At 40.5% G+C, this 27,956-nt stretch overlaps 1 protein-coding gene across 1 annotated transcript; it reads right to left on the bottom strand.

Moving 5' to 3' along the window:
- Positions 1–6,433: 6,433 nt before the first annotated feature.
- On the bottom strand, positions 6,434–13,964 carry KLHL38 (kelch like family member 38). Its single transcript, XM_060775846.2, has 4 exons — positions 13,657–13,964; positions 11,398–12,825; positions 10,067–10,172; positions 6,434–8,380 (listed from the first exon to the last, which is right to left on the bottom strand). The coding sequence occupies exons 2-4, from the start codon at positions 12,745–12,747 to the stop codon at positions 8,073–8,075; spliced, it is 1,764 nt and encodes a 587-aa protein (XP_060631829.2). The 5' UTR covers positions 12,748–12,825; positions 13,657–13,964; the 3' UTR covers positions 6,434–8,072.
- Positions 13,965–27,956: the final 13,992 nt, after the last annotated feature.

Here is a 27,956-nt window from a genome sequence, read left to right as displayed (position 1 = left end):
TGTTGCGTGGATTACTGTTGCCAATGCTTCTACCGAAAGGTAGGATGCCAATTTCCTTGCCTGTATTTTAATTCTGTTTTTATACACTGTTACTATTTAATTGTATTTTAACTTTTGTATTGCTCTTTTTAGACTGTCTAGTGTAGATAGATGTTAGCTGCCTAGAGTTCTACTAAACACTATCCCAGAATACTTGCAGGATGTCAAAATACACAAAATAATCTATGTAAAGAAAAAAAATAATAATACTCGAGGTGCATAAAGTATATAATATTCAGTACATAGTTCAGTATATTCACATATAGTGAAATAAAAAGGAGCAGCCGCTCTCAAACATAACACTTACAATACAGTCATATAAAGTAAAATTAAAAGGAGCAACCACTCTCAAACGTTACAGTTGTATGATCGTAATGTATACAGATTTGCTCCTTTTTATTCCACCACTGAGAAGGCCCTGTCCCTCGTCCCCACCAGCCTCACTTGTGATAGAGGCAGGGCCGAGAGCAGGGCCTCCCCAGAAGATCTTAAACTCCGAGGTGGGACATAGAAAAAGATACGTTCGGACAGGTATGCTGGGCCGGAGCCATATAGGGTTTTATAGGTCAAAACCAACACTTTGAATTGTGCTCGGAACTGGATCGGCAGCCAGTGCAGCTGACACAACAGAGGGGTGGTATGTTCCCTGTATGATGCTCCGGTAATTAATCTAGCTGCCGCCCATTGGACTAACTGAAGTTTCCGAACAGTTTTCAAAGGCAACCCCACATAGAGTACGTTGCAGTAATCCATTCGGCAACAGGAAACTCCCCAAGAGCCATCAGCAATCTACTCGGACCCATAAATCTCCTAGGTTGGACCGTCTTAATTGGACCTCACCATCCTGTAGAGGTTTTGATTTCCAGTGAGTCTAAATCCACCAGGAAATGGTCAATCCATGAGAACAGATCTACTTAAAGTTTCTCTACACCCCACATTGCTGTCATTCTGCCCATAACAGAAAACCAGGTCCAAAGTTTGTATGGATGGTACCAGATACTATTTGGTACAGCGTGTGACAGTGCAAGTGGCGCCTCCTATATGTATAATTGTTAGTTACAAGATTTAAATTGTTATATCATGCTTAATCCTGCCTTTTTACCCTGCTTATGTATAGTTGAATTGATTGGTTATTTATACCTGTCAATCAGTGTTGTTTGCACCAGTTGAATTGCTTTTTTCAGCTCAATTGTTTGGCTCCACCTCTTCCTGGAGGAGGGGAGTGCTTCCTTTCTTTATTCTACCATCAGATTTTCTACCAGATGGACATGAGTAAGAGACATCTCAGCACCAATTCTGAGGTTCTTACCCTTGAGACTTATGCTTCATGTTCAGACCAACCTGAATGATGTTGGGACGTCTCAAGCGCCTTCAAACCAGTTCTTTTGGCACCATAGGAAGACCCTGTGTCTTCAAACATAGGCCATTTGGACTGGGGTTGTGGATTGCTCTGGCATTTACAGCCATTGAGAAAGAGGGACATAGAAAAGCTTCTCACCTGGAAAAGCTTCCCTCCTTGGACCCAAGACAACCAGAGACTGTAATGTATATTTTCCTTCACCCCTTTGAAACTTCCAGCAGCTTATTGCCTTAAAGAGATAACTCTTTGCGAACAATAAAACCTATTTTGAGTTATCTACAGTGTTTTGGTCTTTGGGAGTTCCAGTTTCCTAAAGGAGGGCAAGAAGCAATCCCCTGGGGAAAGATGTCATGTCCATGCCTCTTTCACTAAGAGCTATAGCCCCAGGCGTGACGGCATACAGCCTCATGGTTGTCTTGGTGGGTGAAGTTCTGAGCTGCTCCTGACAAAATAGTTTCTGAATGGATATTGAAGTCCCCCAGTAAGACAAGCGAGAGGGACTCCAACACCACCAGTTGCAAGTATGTCCCAGATTCCATTAAATGTTGCCATGACAGTTAAAGTAGTATCGAAATGGGATACTACTTTAACTTTCATGGTTACATCTATCTGGAATTTGTAGTGTGATGAGGTGCTTAGACTTCTCTGCCAGGGAGATCTACGTAGCCCACCCCCATTTCAACAGTTCAAGCTCAAAAACCCACTATTAGTTTGGATTACAAATCTCAGAATTTCCTCCAATTTGCAGAACAATAGTTGGGAGATTTTCGTAGTTGTAGTCCTAGTTCTCCTCCAAATTGAACATTTATTGGTTTCCCATCCACAGAATGACAAGATCCTTGTGAAATCTTATGAACAAAACTTTTTAAAAATAGTAAACCCAGCTCTCCTGCACATTCTGTGTTTCCTATCTAAACTGTGCCCACCATTTGGATTTGCGCCTTCTTCTGTTTATATAGGCTTTCTAGCTATGTAATCATTCCATTCACTATTTACACGGATGAGTCACAGAGTGTTCAGCAAAAATAGGCTGTAGATACACCAGTGGCATCAACAAGATACTGTACTCTTTTAATAAAGCTATGCTTTATTTGAAAATAATTTCAAAATAAAGAAATTTCCTTAATTTATAGGGCAAAGATACAGCCTTTTGTGAAGGAAAACTGCTCAATCTGAAACTTGAAAGCATATGACGAACAAGTTTGAGGATGATCCCTGTTAATTTTCAGACGAAAGAGGAGAGAAATGGCTTATTTACAGAAGTTTAATATTTGATAAGTGACCACCAGCAGTTAGTCAGTTAGACCACCTGCTTCCCTCCCACACTACACTTTCCTGGAGTTAGAATTTGCCTCCCAGTTTCTCTGTTTTTATAGCATTAGTTGTGTTTTACTTCAGGATAATGTCTTGAGGGTGCATCTACACTGTGGAATTAATGCTGTTCAACCATGGCTCAATGCTATGGAATAATGAGAGTTATAGTTTTACAAAGTCTGCTAAAGAGTGCTGGTGCCTCACCAAAGGAGCCCCCAGTGGCACAGTGGGTTAAACCCTTGTGCCAGTAGGACTAAAGATCGACAGGTCGCAGGTTCGAATTGGGGACAGCACATTTGAGCTCCCTCTGTCAGCTCCGGCTCCCCATGCAGAGACATGAGAGAACCCTCCCACAAGGATGGCAAAAACATCCCCTGGGTAACGTCCTTGCAGACGGCCAATTCTCTCACACCAGAAGCAACTTGCAGTTTCTGAAGTTGCTCCTGCCACACACACAAAACAAACTATAACTTCTGTGACCCATAGCATTGGGCCATGGTAGTTAAAGCAGAGTCAAATTGAATTGATTCTACAGTGTCACGTACCCTTGGATTAATAGTACAGGTTGAGTATCCCGTATATGAAATGCTTGGGACCAGAAGTGTTTTAGATCAGGACTTTTGAGGTTGTTGGAATACCTGTATTTACATATATTGTGACTACATAATGAGATAGCTTGGAGATGGGACCCAATTCTAAACATGAAATCCTTATATGTTTCACATACACCTTGTAAACAAAGGCTGAAGGTATACAATTTTTAAATAATGTCTTGCATGAATAAAGGTTTATGTACTTCAAGCCAACAAAAAGCAAAGTTTTGTCAAAGTCACTGGGTTACTGTCAGTTTTCCAGCCTGTATGGTCATGTTCCAGAAGCATTCTCTCCTGAAGTTTCACCCAAATCTATGATAGGCATCCTCAGAGGTTGAGGGGTCTGCAACCAGCCAATCCTTGAAACTGAAGACCATTAAATGCTAATCAAGGTGACAAATTGCAACATTCAGAAGTACCTCTAGCAGACAAGAGCTCTTTCTCTCGCCTTGGACATTCCACAGATATATGAATCTCACTTACTTAGTTTTCAACAGACTGCTCAACCTCTGAGGATGCCTGCCATAGATCTGGGTGAAACATCAGGAGAGAATGCTTTTGAACATGGTCATACAATCTGAGAAAACACACAGCAACCCAGAAAGCAAAGGGATTGCAATTTCAGTGCAGCATGTGGACATTCAATATTGGATTGTGGAGTATTTTGGAATTCTGGGCAAGGGATGCTCAGCATATAGTATTAGGACTTTAGTTTTATATTATAGCTAAGTTATATGACTGACATTATTTTTCAGTTCATTGTCTATGTGTTAATTCTGTTGGCTGTGTGCTCTAACTATATTTCTTGTTCATTCGTTCAGTCGTTTCCGACTCTTTGTGAACTCATGGACCAGCCCACGCCAGAGCTCCCTGTCAGCCATCACCACCCCTAGCACCTTTAAGGTCAATCCAGTCACTTCAAGGATACCATCCATCAATTTTGCCCTTGGTCGGCCCCTCTTCCTTTTTCCTTCCATTTTCCCTAGCATCATTGTTTTCTCTAAGCTTTTCGTTCTTCTCATGATGTGGCTCTAACTATATAAAAGCGACCAAAGCAGAAAGGAATAGAATGAGGCTGAGTAGAGCAGGATATTGAAGAGGCAGAAAGAATTCAGACTGTCAGATAGGTCCGATTTACTCTATCTCAACAAATTTCAGATGTAAACTTAAACTGAAACTCCCACCCAAGAAGAAATACCTTTAAGAGAAAGGGAAAATGTTAAACTTGTTTCATTTATGCTATTGCTATGCTGAATGATCTACAATCTTAATATTTCTTTAAATGCTAAGATCCCATTCCGAGCAAAATGAACCGTTCCTGCTATCTGGAAATTTCAGTTGTCCAGACATATGGCAAAAACATTGCAATTAATTAATATTGCACTTGAAATTAAAAACTAAAAAGGTTCAGTGAATATATGAGTCGATATTGATGATTTTGATGGGTTTGTGTGTGTGTGCGTGTGTGTGTGTCAGGAGTGACTTGAAAAACTGCAAGTTGCTTCTGGTGTGAAAGAATTGGTTGTCTGCAAGGACGTTGCCCAGGGACACCCAAATGTTTGATGTTTTACCATCCTTATGGGAGGCTTCTCTCATGTCCCTTCAAGGGGAGCTGGAGCTGACAGAGGGAGCTCAACCCACTCTCCCTGTTTTCGAATCACTGACCTCTTGGTTAGCAGTCCTACTGGCACAAGAGTTTAACCCATTGTGCCACCAAGGGCTTCCTATTTTGATGATGATAATGTGAATGTATCTCCTCAGAACATGTCTAAGGATGTTCTGTTAAACATCTCCTAGACAACTAAGTGAGTCATTGAGAACTTAATCCATCCATATTTGTGCAATGCAGACGTTAATTTCCATGGCTGCATCTCCAGGTCTGTTTCCTAATCATGTTCTAGGAAGAAGAAGAAATGCAACCCATGAATTTCTCTCTCTAGGTGTATACACATGAAGGTATTTTGTCATGAATGTTTTCCTTTACAGCTTCTTGGGAGTTCTTTCTTTCTTTCTTTCTTTCTTTCTTTCTTTCTTTCTTTCTTTCTTTCTGGAAGCTGAGCAGGAACAAAATGGTCTCACCTGATCTGTAGTTTCCAGTAGCTTCCCCACTGATGTTTATCTTCTGGAATATGAGGCCAAGCTGAAAAACAGTCGCAAACTCTGTGGCACAGGACCCTCTGTGCTTTTCAGTGTTTTCAGGGTACTGTATACATAAGTCATAATGCCATAATAACACAAAGCAGACGCATTCTTTCCATGTGTTGCTACCGAGTAGAGGTAGATAGAATCTAATCCAGCAATTACTGGTCTCACATCATGTACACTGGAAATAAAGCAATGCCTTTTGTTAAAAGATAAAGGTAAAGGTTTCCCCTTGACATTAAGTCTAGTCGTGTCCAACTCTGGGGTGTGGTGCTCAACTCCATTTCTAAGCCGAAGAGCCGGCATTGCCCGTAGACACCTCCAAGTTCATGTGGCTGGCATGACTGCATGGAGCATCGTTACCTTCTGACCTAGCAGTTTCTACTTATATACTCACATTTGCATGTTTTCGAACTGCTAGGTTGGCAGAAGCTGGGGCTAATAGTGGGAGCTTACCCCGCTCCCCGGGTTCGAACTGCTGACCTTTTGGTCAGCAAGTTCAGCAGCTTAACAGTTTAACCTGCTGCATCACCGGAGGCTCCTTCTTTGCAGGATACAGTTAAACACTTTGGGATCTTTGTAACTGGTGTGTTTTTTTTTTTTGTAATCATATCCTGCAAAAAAACCAAAAACCCAATACATTAGTATATATGTATATATATAGCCAATGTTAGTATATTAGTATACTAATTAGTATACATTATCCAATGTGATACAATTGTCTTGTCACATCATCTATTTCCAGATCTGTACTCCCCCTACCCTAGTCCTGAGCTCTTTTGGAGCTTGATGCTAAACAATAGTGCTAAATAACCCCCCGTTCATAATTTGCTTCAATTATCATGTTGATTTTTACTCCCTTGTGTCCTCATAATTGAATGTCAAGACCACACAAAGAGAGAGGGAAGGAAAGAGAGAAGGAGAGAAAAAATGGAAAGGAAGAAAGAACCCACAAATGAAAGAAAGGAGAGTGGCAAAGCTGGAATAGATGTTTATCTTTGCATCTATTTATTTCATAATTCTGTCAAGTCTGTTTAGGCAAAAAGAAATGAGAAATGCATTAAAATTATAAACACATTATAGCATAAAGAAAACAACGCTCTTAGAACCATTTCTGCATATGAATGCCTGATGGTGATAGGGTTGCCATAGTTTGGAAATGTCTTAGAGGCACAAGGAACCCAGACGTAGCACATCAATTACTTAGTGACTCCTGGTGGAACAAAGTTAAAACCTTAAACTCCACAGCAGAAGAGAAAAAGACTGAAATGTGAGGCAAGGAACAGAACAAATAGACTCATGACATGAGCCTGGCCTCACTATCTTCTGACATTCCTATCTCCCACCACCTTTCTCTGCTCAACAGACCTATTATTTCTGAATCTGATCACAAGCTGTTATTGTCTCTCTCTTCCAGAATCTACCACTCCTTTATTGCAGAAATGGTTAATGCCTCCAAGTTGGAGTAAATTGCAAGCTGTTTCCAACCATGGCCTACCAATGCCCAACTATCATATCACATATGGAGCAAGCTACCAATGTCAACCATGGCCTACCAATGCCTAACTATCATATCACATCTGGGGCAAGCTACAAGTGTCAACGATAGCCTACCAATGCCCAACTATCATATCACATCTGGTGTAAGCTACCAATGTCAACCGTGGCCTACCAATGTCCAACTATCATGTCACATCTGGGGTAAGCTACCAGTGTCAACCATGGCCTGCCAATGCCCAACTATCATATCACATCTGGAGAAAGCTACTAATGTCAACCATGGCCTACTAATGCCCAACTATCATATCACATCTGGGGTAAGCTACCAGTGTCAACCATGGCCTACCAATGCCCAACTATCATATCACATCTGGAGTAAGCTACTAATGTCAACCATGGCCTACCAATGCCCAACTATCATATCATATCTGGGGTAAGCTACCAGTGTCAACCATGGCTTGCCAATGGCCAACTATCATATCACATCTGGGGTAAGCTACCAGTGTCAACCGTGGCCTACCAATGCCCAACTATCATATCACATCTCGGGTAAGCTACCAATGTCAAACAGACTCATCCAAGGAGGGGAACCATGGTATGGGGTGATGAACTAAATCTCCCTTGCCTTGATAAATGGAATATGAAAAGCCCAGCTCTTTTCATTGTTCATAGGAGGTGGATTCTAAGAAAGCAAGAATACCTACATTTAAGATCATACAGCTAACAGAACCAACATTAAATCTGTTGCCGATCTCTGATCTTGCTTTATCTGTCACAGCTTTTCAGAATTTGGAGTTGAGAGGAATGTCCACAAAAGGTTAGAGAGAGAATACAGTACATTTGATGTTTGAGATAGAACATTTAAATCATTTCCTTAAAGTTAAACAATATAAAGGTTATACAATGAGATGTGAAGCCATTTGATATCCATTAATTTCACTCCAAATTTGTCAGTCTAGGTAAACACCTCACTTTTTCCTCATAACAGAACAAGACATGAGACTTGGAACCAGAGACTTGCATATCCTATTTGCAGGTCTTTTTTGGTGCCTCCCATCATGAGACTCTACCAGCATTTTCCAAATTGTTAATAACCTGGGCCTTTTGCACTGGGTAAGGAAGACTCATTTCCCTTCTGTTCTGTTCTCGCAGAGCTTGGCGTAAGGGACACACTGTAGTGCCAGACATCCATGGTCGAAAAGTTTGTGTGGCAGTCGCCCCTTGGAAACCCAAGTGTCCAGCCTGGGGTCATAGCAATCTAGTGAATCAGAGTCTTCGATGGCATTGTCAATGGTGAGGCAGCGACCTCCTGTCACATACAGCTTCTCATTGATGACTGTGGCTCCGTGATGCATCCTTCTTTCCTTCATATCTGCACACTTCACAAATTTATTGGCCTTTGTATCATAAGCAATTACACGCCTGGTGTAACCTGGGAAGAAGAGGATTTGTGAATTAGAAAAATGTTTATAAATACATATAGAGTAAGCATGGTCAAACTTCAGCCCTCCAGGTGTTTTGGACTTCAACTCCCACAATTCCTAACAGCCTACCGGCTGTTAGGAATTGTGGGAGTTGGAGTCCAAAACACCTGAAGGGTCAAAGTTTGCCCATGCCTGATATAGAGTCATAGTCACATAGTTATTTTATCATGCAACTCAGAACTCATATAAGTTGAGACAGTAGGTGAGAACAACAAAAAACAAGACACCCTTTAATTAAAACCAAGAGTCCCATCACTTGGGCCAATAAGCAATGCTTTGTTTTGATGCAAACCCTGTCTTAGAGTCTTGGAATACATTGCATGCACTTTTTTTCAAAGAAAAAGCACACAAAAATCTGTTTGTTATTATTGTAATTCTTCAGTCCCAGTCTCTGATAAGCCAGGAACAAATGGATGATGTTATGACATACTTATTTGGTAAATGAAAACTTATAGGCCGTAAATCTCCCCATTTTAAAAGAGAATGAATTATGTTTGAAATTAGATGAAATGTTTGTGTGCTTTGTTAAATAAACCAAAACGCTTATGCCTTAAGCTTGTCAGCTGAATTACTGCCACTCTGATTCAAAACAGATACATTTGAAGATTTTAAAAGTATTCTTTCTCATGTATGTTGTCCTCACAGTTTAGGATCTCATACCCATAAACAGTTTGGTTCATTTTTAGTTTGCTGTATGCATGCTGTAATTCATGTCAGTTCTACATATTGATTTCTCGTTGATGGAGTTGATGATACTTTTGGGGGAGTTATAGTTCTGGATCAGTGGTTATCAACCTGTGGGTCCCCATATGTTATGGTCTTCAACTCCCAGAAATCCTAACAGCTGGCAAACTGACTTATTTCTGGGAGTTGAAGACCAAAACACCTGGGAACACACAGGTTGAGAACCATAGTTCTAGATGGTGATAGGAGTGAGGATGCTCAGATCATGGGATCATATTCAGTCCCTTTGGGGCCAATGAGGTGTGTAATGTATAGATTCTGAGATGTAAACTATATTTAGGGTGAACTTATTTGGAGGGTAGGATTCAGCACAGTAGAGGTCCTGTGTGGTATAGTGGTTTTAGCTTTGGACTACTACTTGGAAAGCCAGGGTTCGATTTCCTGCTTAGCATTGGGGTCATAGCAATCTAGTGTCCTGGCTTTCGGTGGGGCTACACTACACCGGTCAGCCACAAATTCTCCAAGGCATTTTAAGGAGGCTTCCCACTTCCAGGTAAGGAAGAGCGGTGACCTCCTGGAAGAGGAGAGTAGTTTTCAGGGAATGAGGGTTTACTTTTTGTTTGTTGTGGGGTTTAATAAAAAAGATTAAACTGTGATGCCAAAAAGCAGACTTGGAGCCGGTTCTAGCTCCCACTTGCTTTCGTGTCTAGCTAATTTTTGTACCAGGAGGGGCCTTCCTGTTATGTGCCCCCAAAGTACTGAAAGAAATGAAGGAAACGGGATAAACAAATTCTGCGCACACTCTACTCTACAATGTTTATGCAGGTATTTACTAAATTAACAGTTGAGGAAAGAGGGTTTTTTTTAAATCATGTAGTGGTGGAGAAATAATTCTAGCCTGGAGTATTTCCTTTGTGAAGATTATTTACAAACATGTAAATAAATGTTACCTCCAACAATATAAATCCTGTCACCAATCAAAACTGCTGGTGCACAGACGTTCTTCACCATCCTTGTCTCCATTCGAAACCACATGTTCCTAGACACATGGTATACCTGGGAAATACATAAAAGGTGATTTGGATGGAGTATTTCTAGCCATACAGAAAATTCCACTGTCAAAATAGGAAAAGCTATTTCCTTATCTTGATTCATTTAAAGAGACTTAAGTAATGAGTTCTGATGCATGTTCTAGTACAATCCCCGTCATGTTAGCATATTATTTGAGTACATCTGAAGAATGAGGACTACATATATTTTTGCTCCATTCACTACAATTAAAACAGTTGGAAACACCTAAATTACTGTCTGTCCTTAGATAATTATCAATCACTCCATGTAGCATAGTGTGAAACCATTTGACCCAGATGACTGGTAATGTTTAAGATTTACACAGCAGTAGCTTAAATCACAAAACAGCCATAAACTCTAAGGGTCCTTCAATATATTTCTGGAAACATCTGTTTGACATCTGGTTTCACAACACTTGGCAATATTATTCTGTTATATGAAACAGAAATTTCCTATGAATATTTTATTAAGAGTGGCATCTCCAACACTCTTAATTGCCTCTATTCCTTCTGCCTTTCTTCCACTACCTTTATACCTATTATTGCCAAAATGTAACCAATCAGGACAATATGTTTGTCTCATTGTTAACTAAGGTTTTGTTTAGTAGTTTAAAACCTAATAGCTGCCTGTGGAGTCTCACATCTTGCTTCCCTGGCTGGTTTTCTGACCTTTGCTGAACTTCTTACCCTCCTGCTTCCTTGGCTAAACTGTTTCACTCCTGGATCCTATTTAAAGTTTTGACCTACAAATTGTAGGACTGAAAGCGATCAGCATAAACTCAGCAGCTGCCCATTTTGTGTATGTATATGTGTCTTCAAGTTAACCTATGACTTCTAGCAACTTTATAAATTCCTTAGGATTTTCTTAAGAGATGGTTTTGCTAGTCTATTCCTCTGGAGAGAAAAAAACCCTACACCATTTGGCATTTGGGAGGTGGTCTAACATACAGGTATTGACCAGGGCAGACCCTACTTAGCTTAGATCAGATAAGCTCTCTCATTTAGGCCATAACTGCTCTATGCCATTTTCTGGCCTTGTGAAACTGTGAAGAAATAAAATTATCCTTCATTTTGGAATTTTGTTTGGTTTTAAGCTATAGTAAAACTGCCCATTTTACCAAACCCTAAAACTTTTATTCATCCACAGTCTTATAATTCCAGAAATACACAACTGACATAGAATAGGCGACATGGTGAAATTTAGGACTTGCCTGTATTAAACGGACAGGGTTTTGTATCATGTCCTCTCCTCCAAAGAGGTAGATTCTTTGGTCTTTGGCAGACACAGCGGGGTGAAGAACAGCGACCGGCATGTTTGCCACATGTTCCCAGACACTGTAGATGCTGTCATACCTTTCCATGGAATTTAAGATGTCTTGAGTTTCGCCAATGCCTCCAATGGCAAAGATGTAGTTTTTATAGGCGACGCTCCTGTGGGAATAGCGTGGAACCAGCATGGGTTCAATCAGCCTCCACTGATTAAGTCTGAGTGAGAAGATATAAACATGGTTACTGACTTGGTTCTTTCCATTGCCTATGGGAATGCCTCCAAGGAGGTACACGTTGCTGTGGAGGCTCACGGCAGAGGCCTTGTAAAGAGCCATTGGAAATTTGGCAAGGCTCAACCATTGGCCTGTCTTCTCATCATACAACAAGACATCTTTGGTTGTTTGTTGGTTATCTTTGCGGCCACCAACCAAGAGGAGGAACTCCTGATAGGAATATCTCCGAGGAACATGCCACATGGGTTTGACCTCAGGAGCACTGATGCTATATAAAGAAAACATCTGCTTGTTTGCCAGCTCCAGCATAACTCTACAAGCAGGGGATGACTGAATGAGAGAGTCGTTGGCAATGAAGTGGAAGAAGAAGGTTGGATGGACATACTGAAGCCGTACCTTCTTGAACAAGTCTTGAATGTAGCTTTGTCTTGCTTGGAGGTCATGCCTTACCCAAGTCATGAGAGCCTCAAAAACTTGTTCCTCCTCTCCACACAACTCATCATCCCCAAGATACTCTATCAACTCCAAGGCACATAGCTCTTTCAGGTCTTCAGAAGTGGCTACTTCAGGGAAATATTTCAGAGCCACTGCTTTGGCTTTCTTATTGAGAGTCTCACAATGCAAGATTTCAGAAAGCCTAATCAAACTGAGACAGTTTTCGGGGGTAAGCCGATCCTGGAGGTAGGCCGAACAAGCCTCAAACAGTTTTGCGTACTGAAGCATGGAAGCTGCCTCCATTAAATGCAAAATATTTTCTGCTGTTATGACTATCTCTCCAGTGTAGACATACAGTATAATACAATGGAGAATGCATGAATCTATGCCTTGGAGATTGACTTTTTCCTGGTGGCTCTCCTTAAAGTTGTTGCAAAACATGGCCTTGAAGTATGGACTACTTGAGGCAAGAATGTTCCTGTGGCAAGGAATTTCAGTGTCACTTGTACAGAGGACAACATCAGTTAGAATTTGGTTTTGTCGTAAAACATTTAGCTGCTTTAACAGTTCGCTGGAAAAATCTTGGTCTTTGAAAAGGAGGTCTTGTGAGGATTTCTCTTCCATAGCAGAACCGAAAAGAAGTCAATAGCAGCCAAATATGAATTCTCTGTGGTTGTGTGGGTTTTCCCCCAAAATACTTGTCTGCAAGGATGACAATTTAATGGTCTTTCAAAATATTGTCCATTTGGTGCAAAAGAAAAAAAAACAACCAATTCTCTAGTTATATACAGCAACAAGAAATCAAGCAAATGAAGAAAACGGCATGCAACATGCTATTTTATACAATTTGCCAAGTACTAGATGGGACTTCTGGGGATACTCATGTATGACAGCTTGATCAGTAAAATATAGAGCTTTCAAAAAACATTCAAAATAGATGGTGCAAAATGACCATGCTGATGATTACTGAACTGAGCCCAAAGCAAACAATCTATTCACGATAAACATCTCTGTGCATATTAGATTTTTCAGTCGAATACTTATAGTTTTGTATTTTTTTCTCAGTCCCCTCCCCTCCTATTTAGTCATTCCCAAAGAATGTGATTCTGGCAATGATAAACACAACTCCACAGCATAGGAATCTTTAGGGTGGAAATGGTGCACTATATTTATTTACTCCAAGTTGCTTTTGGTTTCATATCAATGAATAACAAGAGCTTTACTTGATGCAAATGTCTGGCATTGTCCACAGTTCTATAGCACTCCATACCTAACGAACACATCACTGACAAAATAGAGCAAATGCCTTTTGCTTCTTTCAAAAAGAACAACTCTTTAAGTTTTGGTTATTTGAAAAAATAAATCTCTGCGACTCTTGAGAAAGAGGAACAGCTGCTAGCAAATTAAACTGCCTATTCTGCATACTTTGAATGGCTGCCTATATAGTGAAGGGGACAAATACACATAAACAAAACTGTCCCTCAGACCTAATTGCACACATTCACAGTGAAAATTATGACAGATAATGTTTACCTTATTCCTCCCCTGCCTTCGGTCGCTTTGGCTTGTTTATTCCCTGCTGAGTCTTTCCATGGCTAGATCATGCACGAGAGGACTTTTAAGAGAAGAGAAAAGAATAAAAGCTATTAATTAAAGCTCTCAAGATTGTGCTTTCTGTGGTGAAAGGTTCATTGGGGGTGATTTCTGGTTTTGTTTAGTGTCAAGGTGCTGTCACAGTTCTCCGAAGGCTGGTTCATGAGGGATCGAAACCAGGGACTGTATACATTCCTGGACTAAGAATAGTTGCCCATGTACTTTTCACCGTGTTGTTGCATGTGACTCGCCAGTTGCCTTCTGCAACAAGGAGGTGAACAGAGCGCTGCTGGACTGAGCATGCCCCAGGGGTGTTTTTCTGGCAAATGTTTACATGCAAAAATAGACGTGAAAATGAAGGACAGGGCACTTACAAAAGCCCAGGCGCAAAACAGCTATGGAGCCCTGAAGTGAACCAGTAATTCTAAGCTTGTAAACAGTCGTAAACGTCTAGAATTTCTTGCTTTGTCTGTTCAATCTAATAAAACTATGATTTTATAATTTGTTCTGTCTGGTGGGCATGGGTAGGTTTGTGTATGCATTTAAAGTAAATGCCCAAGCCACTGAAACTGGTGGCATTTCCTTAAAAACTGGAACAAAGCCCTTGTCATGTTAGAATAGGCTTATCATCTGTCTTTCTTTTCCCAGGGTGCATCTACACTGTGGAATTAATGCACTTTGATAGTACTTTACCAGCCATGGATCAATGCTATGGAATCCAGAGATTTGGAACTTAGTGAGTCACCAACACAATTTGGCAGAAAAGGCTAAAGATCTTGTAAAACTGTAGCTTCCAGGATTCCACAGTATGGAGCAGCAAATTATTGGGGTTCTTTGTTTGGCAACAAGCCAACCCCCTTCTTCAGCAGAAGCAACCCCCCTCTGATTAAGGAATAGACAAGCACAACTTCAATCTTTTGTAGAAAACTTTACACAGTAGTATTTACAAAAGTCTAGCAGATGTTCTTGACTCTCTTTGGCCCTTTTTTCAACACTTTACACTCCAGGTCAGTTCATACCTTCACAGGATTAGCTCTTCTCTTTGGTCGTCTTCATTAAGCCTTCAGCTTCACTGTACTTCTATCTCCAGCAGCTCAACACTCTGGCAACAACAACTCACCACAACACGGCCAACAACACCACCTCAACCAACAACAACAAATAGAAGCTTGTGCTTCTTTATTACTCTTTCAGCTACCCCACTCTGACTGTAACTTACTCAGTGCTAGCCAGGGTTTTGTGTGTGTGTGTGTGTGTGTCAAGAGCGGCTTGAGAAATTGCAAGTTGCTTCTTGTGTGAGAGAATTGGCTGTCTGCAAGGATGTTGCCCAGGGACACCCAGATGTTTTGATGTTTTACCATCCTTGTGGGAGGCTTCTCTCATGTCCCCATATGGGGAGCTGGAGCTGATAGAGAGAGCTCATCTGCACTCTTCCCGGATTCAAACCTCCAACCTATCCGTCGTTAGTCCTGCTGGCACAAGGGCTTAACCCATTGTGCCGCCGAGGGCACCTTGCTAGCCAACTGATTAAGTTCTTAATGTTTGCTGTTCGAATGGTCCTGATCCTTATAATTACTTATTGTCAGTTTAGAAATGGTAGAATGTTACAAAACTCTGACAACCATGGCCGTTCAAGTTGTGCCAAACTGCATTAAAAGAGTGCAGATGCCACAACAAACTACAACTCCCACGATTCCATAGCATAAGGCAATTAAACTGGTGTTAAACATTATTTATTGGACAAAGGGATATCAGTTGTGCCTACTTTATACAGCAGAAGGCCACTGTCCTTTGTTTTAAGTACAATACCGTTCAATCAAAGTCTGATTTAAAGATAAAGAGCTAGATGGATGGAGAGCGGAGGCCTTCACATTTTCCATCTACACTTTAGGTGCCTCTGCTTTGTATTCTTAGGCTTTGAAGATCGGATATGTCCTTTGGACAAATAGGTGTAATCTAGTGTTTTGTGTCTTCTCTGCATTATTAAACAGATGCTTATAAATTATTTATTTATTATTTATTTATTTCGAGGTTTTATATACCGACCCTCTCACCTTCAAAGAGGGATTCGGACCGGTTCACAACATGTGTTAACATACAAAAATATACAATAACAACACAATGCCACTTCATTACACGATTAAAATATCAGCACCATACACATTAAAATATTAACATCCCAGTTAAAAGAGCCAAATCGTCCAACACCATCACAATCACATTCATCATCCTCCTTTCATGTGGGCAAAGAATTAAATCAGTTGTCAAATGCCGCGTTACACAACCAGGTCTTTGTTAGTTTCCTGAACGTCATGAGGGAGGGGGCAGTTCTGATCTCTAATGGCAGGGAGTTCCAAAGTCGAGGGGCCACCATCGAGAAGGCCCTGTCCCTCGTCCCCACCAGCCGTGCTTGTGCAGGTGGAGGGACTGAGAGCAGGGCCCCTCCAGATGATCTTAGTGGTCTTGATGGTTCGTAGGGGAGAATACGTTCGGAGAGGTAAACAGGAGCTTGAAGACCCAGCCATAAAAAGTGAGCATTCTCCATTGCTGTTCAGTTGAAAATAAACTCATGGAAAGGTAACTGTAGATTTCCACAAGCTTTTTTTCTCACCCCAACCTAAATGCGTGGATAGGTATTGCATAAGATCCGCCCATGTGATATATTTTGATACCACACTTGCCATCTGCAACATTATACTGTGTCATGAACTGTACTCATTTGAACCACAAGACCACTTGGGTCAGGCATCTTGATCCAGGTCCCACTCCAGCAAACCTCTAGTGAACCTTGACCCAGATGTCTCAATGGCCTGGGTTCCCTTGATGTCCAGTGGTGCTAATCTTCACCAGAAGGCTGTTTTGAATTATGACTTTGCCTCTCGTGAAATGGAGATGCTTTTGGATTATGAGAAATCTTCCTCTGGAAAGTCAGTGATTTCTTCTATTGATATCGCATGTTACCAATGCACTATAATGCTATAGGTCCCATTTGTATGCAAAATGATTGGCCAAGGGATAATGCTTGGTAAAGAAAATGTAAAATCATGATCCAACAAAATACTTCCCAGAGTACTAATGAATTCATAGTAATCTTCATTTGGACATCTGATCCTCCCTTGGCTGTTGTCACTCTTTTGGACAAGGATGCGGCCTTTGCAGAGCATTCTTAGGATCCTTTTATTTGCCTCATTGTTGGGTAACTATGGGATGGCGAACATATGCTTCTGCCAATTTGAGTAATGAAACAAGGGAAAGGATAATTGCTCTCATTTCCATTCTTTAAACAGAAGAGTAGATGCCATTGTTCTACAGAAAATGTTATTATCATTAGCTTTCCACTCTTCATAATTAACAAATGAATCCCAAAACTGTGTGAGTCTGGAAAGGGATCTTGTAGAACTTTAGAGACTAAGGGAAAGACATTGGTAGCATTAGCTTTTGTAGACTTTCGCCTACTTTCGTCAACTTATGGTGACCCCATCACAAGGCTTTCTTGGAAAGATTTGTTCAAAGGGCATTTGGGATTGCTTTCCTTTGAGGCTGAGAGAGTGTGGCTTGCGCAAGATCACACAATAAGCTTCCATTGGTTATCTATAGTTTATCTATAGTTATCCAACACTCAAACTATTACATCATGCTGACTCTTGAAAGAGGAGTAGCTTCTAGTTATTCCTGCTAAAGTGGAAATGGAGTTATGGTTCAGCAGAACTTCAAATTATCCCCCTATGCAATACCCCTAAGGAGCCGTGGTAACACAGCAGTTAAAGCCCTTAGCTGTAGGAAAGCCTGCTGGCAGGAGTTCGAAGCCATGAGTTAGGATGATCTCCTGACTGTCAGCCCTAGCTTCTGACTACCTCGCAGTTTGACAGCATGCAATTCAAGTAGATCAATAGGTACCACCTTGATGGAAAGGTAAAAGGGCACCCCATGCAGATAAGCAGGCAAAAAGATTGAAGATGCCTATGGACAGCAGGCTCCTTTGGCATGGAAAATGAAACACGAGCACCTCCCCATGGCCGGAGGTTGAGCATTGGCTCCAGACACCGGAGATGAAAAAGGGGAAGACCTTTACTTTATCTGTGTATTGTATGTTCATGTAAAAAAGCATTTAAGGTTTGCCTTATATGTGTACTGTAATCTGCTCTGAGGCCCTCTGGGGGGTTAAAGCGGAATATAAATAGAATGTATTATTATTATTATTATTACTATTACTAATATTATTATTATTGTTACACAGTATGTCACAGCAAACGAGATCTATATGCTGGATTTCATATCACAAGTTGAACACTTCCCAAGCATCTAGGATTGTGTGATGTATTTTCGAATGATGTGCGCAGATCCAAGTAAGGTGGCCTTTTGCAGTTGAAGATCGTGATTTTGTCAAATGCCGGCTGAGGTTTTTGGCATGGCACCCAGTGTGCCGATGACCATTGGGACCACCTGTACTGGTTTATGCCAGAGCTTTTGCAGTTTGATTTTGAAGTCCTGATAACGGCTGAGTGTTTCTTGTTGTTTTTCCTCAATGCGACTGTCACCTGGTATGGCAACATCAATAATCCAGACTTTTTTCTTCCACAATCGTGATGTCTGGTATGTTGTGTTCCAAAACTTTGTCAGTCTGGATTCAAAAGTCCCACAGTATTTTTGCGTGTTCATTTTCCACTCCCTTTGCAAGTTTATGATCCCACCAATTCTTTACTACTGGCAGGTGGTACTTGTGACATAAATTCCAATAAATCATTTGGGCCACAGAGTTGTGCCTCTGTCTGTAGTCTGCCTGTGCGATTTTCTTGCAGATTATTATTATTATTATTATTAGACACAAAAACACAGCATGTCACAGCAAACAAGATCTATATGCTGGATTTCGTATCACAAAATCACAAGTCGAACACTTCCCAAGCGTCTAGGACTGTGTGATGTATTTTTGAATGATGTGTGCAGATCCAAGTCAGGTGGCCTTTTGTGGTTGACAGATCATGATTTTGTCAATGTTTATTGTTTCCAAATGCTGGCTGAGATCTTTTGGCATGGCACCCAGTGTTCTGATGAACACTGAGACCACTTGTACTGGTTTATGCCAGAGTCTTTGCAATTCAATTTTGAGATCCTAATAACGGCTGAGTTTTTCCTATTGTTTTTCCTCAATGCGACTCTCACCCATATGGCGACATCAATAATCCAAACTTTTTTCTTTTCCACAATCGTGATGTCTGGCGTATTATGTTCCAAAACTTTGTCAGTCTGGATTTGAAAGTCCCACAGTATTTCTGCGTGTTAGGATTATTATTATTATTATTATTATTATTATTATTATTATTATTAGGGTGTTATTATTATTGATCCTTCACATATGTGTTGATTAGGGAAGAAAACACATCATCAGAATTTGTCTTTAAAAATGGTTGATGTCACAGTTGGCCATGTTTGCATACAATGATAAGACAGAATTCCACGGTCTTAGCCATGAAACTTACTAGTTAGTCCCAACTGGAATAGGTGGCAGTGGTGTCCTGTCCATCCTTTGTTTTGGACTTCATCTCCAGAATTCCTGAATATTAGACAAGCTAGCCAGGGCTCCTAGGAGTTGGAGTACCAAGCACCTGGGGGACCAAAGAAAGGACACCACAGGAATCAGCTATTGAAAGTGTCTCAAATAAATCCCATGGATTCAGTCCTCTGATTTGGTTGGAACTATCAATAAGATTCAGAACCTGGTTTATCAACCACAAGCCGTTGTCTGCAATGCAATTAATCTCCTCTTAGGCCCCATCTACACTGCTGTATAAACCAGTTTCGTAATCCAAATTATCTGCTTTGAATGGGATTATATGGCAGTGTAATCCAGCCTTAGTTCCACATAGATTAGCCCTTTGCTTCCTGCTTAGCTTCTTGTTACTTGAAGTGCTGCTAAAATGAACAAATTGGCAATTGTGCAGGGATAATAAGATTCTCTAGAATTTTGTTTCATCATTTTGAGTGAAAAGATCCATAGTGATTGTCCTTACAGATATGCTGTACTCTTACTGCCTCCTGATATTTCCACAGTATTTTGGATGCAATCCTCACTCGACCATGAACACTCTGGGTGGTCAAAGGGAAGTAATTTCTAGCTGAGGTCTTCTGACAGGAATGTTGATAAAATGAGGAAAAGTTGTATATTGGAAACTTTGGAACTAGGGCAGGAAAGGAAATCTAAATAAATGGCTGAATAAATAAATCCACCTGGATATAATAATCTCTCCGTTGTCTCTTTACAAATGAGAGCCTGCTGGATGACTGAAAAAAAATCTATGGCATTATCCTGTAGATGTTAAGGTCCCCTCCTTGTCTTCACTCTTATGAGTGCATTCTCAAATCTGGAACGTTGTGCTATTAGTTTAATGCTTGCCAGGCATGCACCCTCCATATATGCGGTCCTAGTCTGTATTTGACCTCATCCGGAGAAACAAGCATGCCCCCTCCTCAATGTGGCATCTTTTAAAATACTTCAACATGGCCATTAAGCCCCCTCTCAACCTTTTCATATTTAATTTAATTTTACCCAACTCCCTTCAATTTGTTTCCAATGTATAGAAACCCTAAGGTCAACTTATCACTTATCACATGGTTTTCTTGGAATGATTTCTGAAGTAGAGAGTTGTACACTATGTTGGCTTTTGCCTATGGCCAGAGACCAAAGTGGGAATCGGCACTGATGGTTCTTAATCTGGTGGCAGAGATTATCATTGGATTTTTCAAAACTTTATATTTTGGATTACTGTAGATGCATATGTGTCCCCTGCTCACATTCGAAACCCCATTTGTCCAATCGCCAGTAAACTTGTTTGAATTATACGCTGCTGGGAGCTGCTGTAGGGTGAGAAGAGGGCACACAGTCAATCAATGCTGCAAATGAGACAGCGGCCAAAATCAGGGATAATGTTTCTTTCTTTGGTACAATTTTAGAATTTGTCTGAGAATCTGAGTAAACGCAAAGCCAGTGTCTGTTTTTCTCTCATATCACGTGCTTGGATTTCATGTGGAGGCCAAAGGGCTCTGATGAACATTTATAATAAACGTTAGCTAGAATATTTGTAAAATGAATGGACTTTATTTTTTAATTCCAATCCCAGGCACAATGCTGGAAAAAAATGAAGCAAACTGGCAATTTTCACTGAAAAGCATAAAGGAGGCTGAACACAAGGAGGGTCTGAGACAGATTTCAAGCTTTTTTTTGGGTCAGTACTGTTGAAGATCTGATTTCCAAACAGGGATATTTTTGGTAGAGCTTATTTTATGCTAACATTCCTTAGATGAATGTTGCTTTACGTGCAAACTATACTGTTCTATAACTTCAAGTAATAACTTAGAGGGGAAAACAAGAGGAGTAATGACATAACCTCTGTTATAAGTTCAAAGAGTATATGGATTAAGCCTGTTGGCCATGCTCCAATGTCAGTCTGTTCCATGTCCATAATTCTTAGTGCTTATGCATTGGACCTCTGTGACCTTAATGTAATGGGGTCATAGTGGCTCAGGTCTAAGCCAATGAAACTCAGGTAATGGGTCTCCTTCTACTCACATTAAAGCAGTGGTTCTCAACCTGTGAGTCCCCAGATATTTTGACCTTCAAATCCCAAAAATCCTAACAGCTGGTAAACTGTCTGGGATTTCTGGGAGTTGTAGGCCAAAACACCTGGGGACCCGCAGGTTGAGAACCACTGCATAAAAGGCTGCTGATGCATTGGGTTGTCATCAACTGGTACTTCAACACAGTGCAGTAATGAGGCTGTCAAGTGCATCTCCACTCAGTTCTCACATTCTCAATGAACACATGAGGAAGATTGTATTGATGCCTTCCATGATCTAGTCATTAGCTAACCCTGATGTCATAGACAAAGAAATAGAGTTGGAAGAGACCTCAAGAGTCCTCCTGTCCAACCTTTTGCCTTGGATGTATACATAACCAAAGCACTCTCTACAGGTGGCCATCCAGCCTCTCCTTGAGGACCTCCAAAGAAGGAGACTCCACCATACTCTAAGGTAGCATATTCCACTGCCAAACAGTTCTTACCATTGTATCAGAAAGTTCTTCCTAATGTTTAGGTGGAATCTCTTTTTTCCTGCAGTTTGAATCCATTTATCCGTGTCCTATTCATGTTGAGTTTGAGGGACATGCTGGAATATTAAACCACACCATAAGCATGTGGTAGGACTTATGACTTTGAATGCCCCAGTTTTTTAATTTTAGTTCTTGGATTTCTGTTTGAGCTGTGGCTCCCTTGCAAATAGTTGTAGAGAAATGGAAATTGAGCCTTTGCTTGCTTCACTCTCATTTATTCCCCGAGGCATCATACTGTTATTTTTAGGAAACAATTCAGATTAAAACCATCATGCTTAACTTATAAATTTAGTTTCACTTTTGCCTATGTTGCAATTTAGTTATAGTTCCACAATCGAGACTACTTTGATCTTATCTAGGTTACATGATCTCAGAGTGGTGCTGCTGTTTCTACTATGAATGCCCGGGCTCTTGAGTAATTTATTTCTACATCTCCATTCGTACCCACCAAATTGTCCAAATTTGGAAGGGAGAGTCCCATTCGATCTGCAGTCACCCTACTTTTTCAGCTGTTTAAAAGCATACCTGTTTATTAGGGCTGGGCAACCACGGAAAAATTTGTTTCTAAACTCGATTCGTTTTTAGGGGGTTTTTGCGTTTCGTTTTTTAAAAGAATTCCGAATTTTTTCTTTAAAAAAATTCGATATTTACAAAATTTCGGAAATTACAAAACAATTTTGAAACAATAACGAATCGATTCATTAATGGCGGACGCGATTACGCAATACGCTAAAAAACCCTCCAAATGGGACAGGGGGAACTTCTGAAGCTTCCCTCTCCCTCTGTTGTTGACTGTTGGTGTGATAATTTATTTTTTATCACTGATAAAACAAACAACAACTATAAAACTTGCACCAGACATACGGAAATAATAACAAAATAATAACGAAACAATTTCGAAACAATTACGAAACAATTACGAAACAATTACGAAATAAATTTTAAAAATTCGTTTCGATTTTTAGTTGCTCCTGAATGGTTCAATATCGCATCGTTATCAAAAAAAATAACGAATTATGAAATTAACGAACGAAACCGCCCAGCCCTACTGTTTATCTCTCCTCCTCTCACTTTTCCCCTTGTTCCTCAGCTTACTTCAAATTCTGCAACTGAGTTCAAAGTGCAAAATTAGTTTGCTTCAGTTAGCCCAGCAGCAGAGAGGAGAGAAGGAATGGGGTAGAATCTTGCCCTTCCCAGCTGTCTCTGGCAAAAGCAAACTGCTGTTGCCCCATCTCTCCTATCTTGAATGTTTCTCCTTATCAGTAATGTTTACCATCTTGATGTTGCTTGGCCAACCTGTGCAAAATGTTGGGGATTAATGAAGAACTGATACAACAGTAAGCTTGAGGGATGTATGTATATCAGATGTCACTTTCTCCTAGATTCCATAGTGAGAAGTCTCCTTTTTCAGAAACTATTTCTCCATATGCTGAGAAAGAACTTGGGGAACCTGTGGCCTTTAACCCCAATTCCCATGACAGCTTAAGCTTAGATTAAATAGGAAAATTAGTTTCATCTGATCTTCCATGCCCATGTTAAATAATAAATAGTATAGTACTGCTTACTTTGGTCCTGCCCTCAACTTTCTTTTGCTTCCCCTTGAGTTCCGCTGTTGCATTTTGCATATTGAGTAAATGTGGGAAGGAAGAACCTACCTGTGTTCCAGATCTGGGATTCTATACTGAATTGATAATTTCGCAGAGAATCCATGGACACATGGAGAAGTTTAGGTGAATTCAATGTGTAGGAGGTCTGTTCTTTAGCTATTCCTGTCTGGGTTTTTTTTTTCATGTCATGAAAAAAAAGAAAAAGAAACTGCAAGTCATTTCTGGTATGAGAGAATTGGCTGTCTGCAAGGATGTTGCCCAGGGGATGCCAGGATGTTTGATGTTTTACCATCTTTTTGGGAGGCTTCTCTCATGTCCCCACATGGGGAGCTGGAGCTGCCAGAAGGAGCTCAACCCTCTCTCCCCAGATTCGAACCACTGGCCTATTGGAACCCATTGCGCCACCAGGGGCTCCTTCCTGTCTGGGAAATAGAGGACTTTGTGGGGATGAAACGAATTCATAGCTCTCTTTCCCACATGTAATTACAATACACGAAATAATAAATTTTGAAGTGGTTTCCAAACTATATTTTTACTGACTTTAGTACTCTATTTGGTGATACACCTTTGCACTGGAGAATATCATCTTGTTTCTTCATACCTGTATTTCCAAGAACATTATCACACAGGGTTCATACAGCACAATTTTGGCAGGATAAAAGGATTTTTGGTCACTGCTTATTGCAAAACACAATGTCTGTCCCATAGTTGCATTTCTCTTGAATCGTGATTGGATCATCTCTTTAAATTTACAGGAAAACTGTCAATGAATCTAATATCACTGTTGTTCTGCCACTCTTTATTGTGCAATGATTTCTTCTGGTGCAGTACAGCTATTGTGAAGCACAAGAAGGTCTTCACAATAGCAAGAATTTTGCTATTTTAATGTTTTAGTGTGATTTAGAATATGATGTTTTAATGACTGTCTGTAATATTGATGTTGGAAACCGGCCCGAGTCCCTTGAATGGAGGTGAGAAGACTGCTAAATAAATAAATAAATAAATAAATAAATAAATAAATAAATGTCACAATGGGGTAGGCCAAACATGGGCAGGAAGCGAGTTTGTACAGAAAACTGATAGTGGAAATTTGCATCACCAAAGCAATATATTTCTATGTGCTTATACGATATGATTGCGACAAGACTACACACAGACTAGTGTGATAAAGTCCCAATGGTGTCAGAACAGAATGGGAATTGAGATGCTTTCCTCCACTGACCCTTACTGTGACTTATTGTTTATGAAACTTGGCTCTGTGCATGTTTACTTGGAAACATGTTTACTTGGAAGCATGCTATACTGTGACAAACTGAGATTCTTTGTGGTGACGCCAAAGAGAAAATGTAGTATTACTTTGCGTTAAATCCAAAAGCATAGTATTCTTATTGTTTTCCATTCCTATCTTATCCATCACTAGCCTTGCAATGGAGCAAAGTGAGCCATCCACCTCAGACAGCAGATGTTGTAAGAGAGCAGAAAGCAATACAAGGAGCCAGCGGTTGCTGCTCTCAAATTAAATTGAAAAATGTCAGCCTTTCTCTCAGCCTAGTTGGATTCCATGTGGATGCAATGGAGTTTATGCCCTTCATCCTAGGAAACAATATGACATTGGACCCGCATTGAAACCAAGTTAGGAGGAGTGATTTACAATATCTTCTCCACAGCCAAATGGAAATGATTACAGAATGCAGAATTTGTAGATAGAATTCACTAGTAGAGATGGTTGTCCTTTGTAAATTTTGTTATCATTGTCATTAGACATAATGGTCATAAAGGGAACTATCAGGCACTGGAGGAATTGTTCAACATTTATTTGTCCCCCTACTGTAATACAAAAGTTGGACAATACATTTTTACAGCTCAACCCCTAAATCTCTTACCCAGCATGACAGCTCTCCATTACAGAGAGGTATTTCCCACCCTGTTTCTGTTCCCTTTTAACTAAAGAGGCCAGGAATTCAGCTTAGTAGTGACATGGTCTACACAAAAGGCATGGAATTGACCTGTGCCTCTACTTGTTTAGCTTCAAGAGACACCTGGTTACTGTTGGAAGTACACTAGACTGGATAGCACACTCTCCAACTGTCCCAGTTTGGTAGGAATGGTCCCAATTAATCCATCAATTGCTGCAAACTGAGTTCAAAATGCAGAACTAGTATGCATGCAATTAACTCAGTGGGAGGAGAGGCGAGGTCAGCATCTTGCCCTTCCCAGAAGGCTCAAGAAAAAGCAAATCCTTTGTTCTCCCTCATTAACATCTTAACCAATGTCATTTGATCTCACATGGGAACGGTTGAAGGGTATGGGACAGAATCCTTTTAGTGAGAACAGAATGAATCATAACAAAGAAGTAACTAGAACCAAACCACTCCGTCCACTGCACTCTAAGAAATGATAGGCAATATGGTTTTCAGCCGTATCAAACCTCTTTCTCAGGAATGCCATCACTTCCTCAGAGTTGTGGTCCACACGGAGATCTAGCTCCTACTTTACAATTTGCGGGGGCCAGCGGGAAGCAGAGTGGAGGAAGGGAACATTGTGCAAATGAACTTCCATGTGTGCAATGCAATGCTGGAGATAGCTCATTGCCTTAGTGTTAAAAAAAGCAACAACCCACCTTAAAAAAGTCATCTGCTAAAGTTATTTTAAATCCACTATCTCCTCCGCATTTTTATAGCATTTATAAATAAGCATGGAATAAAAGCTGAAGATAGGCAAACTCTGCCCTCACGTTCCTTGCCTGCTGGTCCCACTGAAATTAGTTTCCCATTACTGTCATATGTGCAGCAGGCACTGAAGGTTTGGTGTCTAAATATACCAAGAGGCCGCTTCTTACATTACATGCCCTGCATTGATTGACTGTTGATCTTTCTGCTTTTTGGATTCTTTGTTTCCCATGGAATTATATATTGTTTCAAAATGGAATGGTTAACCACAATACCCATGTTTTCAACTTTGCGAGGCATTCCTTTTTTTAACCAGTTCATATCTAGTTTGAAGAGAAACAATCAAATTAACCAGGAAAAATGAGGAGAGTGGCAGCTGCCAGGAGTGCAGAATGAAAAGGGAAGCTATGGGGTTTGATGCTCACAAGAATTTTGTCCCCCACCCATGAATTTTCACTTTTGAGATACTGAACATGGTTTGCACACTTATGCTTGCATTCCCTTGGAAGTTGTTGGGATTTTTATTGCTGTGTGCATTAAAGACGCCCCCAGCTTATGGTGACCCTTTGACTGGGTCTTCTGCAGCTGAGAGTATGTGACTCCCCAAAAGACACTCAGTGAGTTTTCATGGCTGAGTGAGAAATTGAATCATGGTCTCTGGCACTGTAGTGCAATGCTCAAGCCACTATAGCAGCATGAATCCATAAACCAGAAAACAGGAGCTTCTTCCAAGACCAACCCTTACAGCAGTGATTCTGTATCTGTAGGTCTCCAGATGTTTTAATAAATAATAATAATAATAACACTTTATTTGTACCCCGCTACCATCTCCCCAAGGGACTCGGTGCGGCTTACATGAGGCCGAGCCCAAACACAACAATACAAGCAATTAAACATAGACGATAACATATAACACTATCAATAAGACAACCTACAATTAAAACTGTGGGAAGGCCAAAAGTAAAAAATTAAAATTGGAAATAGTGCTGAGGCATGGACGAAAAGGTGATAGTGGCGTTTGTGGAAGACATACGAGCAGACCTAAAAATATAAAGTGCTTTGGAGGGACAAAGTGCTATGGGATCATTATTCCGGGAGGGCACACTGGAACAACCACGTCTTCAAGCTCCTCCTGAAGACTGCCAGGATAGGGGCCTGCCTGATATCCTTAGGGAGTGAGTTCCAGAGTTGAGGGGCCACCACCGAAAAGGCCCTCTCTCTCGTCCCCACCAATTGTGCCTGCGAAGCTGGTGGGATCGAGAGCAGGGCCTCTCCAGATGATCGAAGAGATCGTGTGGGTTCGTATATAGAGATGCAGTCTACAACTCCCAGAAATCTACCAGCTACGCTTCCCTATCTTCTCATTATGTGGCCAAAGTACTTCATCTTTGCTGCTAATATCCTTCCCTCCAGTGAACAGTTGGACATTTTTCCTGGGTTATGGACTGGATTGATCTTCTTGCAGTCTAAGGTACCCTCAGAATTTCCCTCCAGGACTGCAATTCAAAAGAAGTATTGTATCTCTACTAAAATGATAGCCATATTATATATGCATAGATGCATTTTATACAAATGCACTTCACTTTCAGTAATGCATTACACAGCCATCTGGTTTGAAGGTTCAGTTTGGTAGAAAGGCCAACTGGCTGAGAAAGGCGGCATACAAATACAGTAAATAATAGTAATAATAATAATAATAATAATAATAGAAAGATTTCAAATAAATAAATAAAATCCAGCTGTGTTTGTATGTTGGGTTTATTTGCTGTTCAGACAAAGAAGTCACCAAATAATAAGAATTTTATGAAATTTTATTATTATGAAATAATAAAAAAATACAAGCACTCTTCCTTTTTT

This window comes from Anolis sagrei, chromosome 4 (assembly GCF_037176765.1).
Source record: "Anolis sagrei isolate rAnoSag1 chromosome 4, rAnoSag1.mat, whole genome shotgun sequence".
In the NCBI taxonomy this organism is placed as follows: domain Eukaryota; kingdom Metazoa; phylum Chordata; class Lepidosauria; order Squamata; family Dactyloidae; genus Anolis; species Anolis sagrei.
Note: the sequence above shows the minus strand (reverse complement) of the source record. Positions and strands in the feature narration are given on the sequence as shown.

Coding starts and splice junctions, on each gene's coding strand:
- KLHL38 (XM_060775846.2), bottom strand. CDS start 12,747: ATGGAAGAGAAATCCTCACAAGACCTCCTTTTCAAAGACCAAGATTTT. Junction 10,173..11,397: donor ACCCTGTCCGTTTAATACAG/GCAAGTCCTAAA, acceptor TGTATTTCCCAG/GTATACCATGTGTCTAGGAA. Junction 8,381..10,066: donor CAGGATTTATATTGTTGGAG/GTAACATTTATT, acceptor TCTTCTTCCCAG/GTTACACCAGGCGTGTAATT.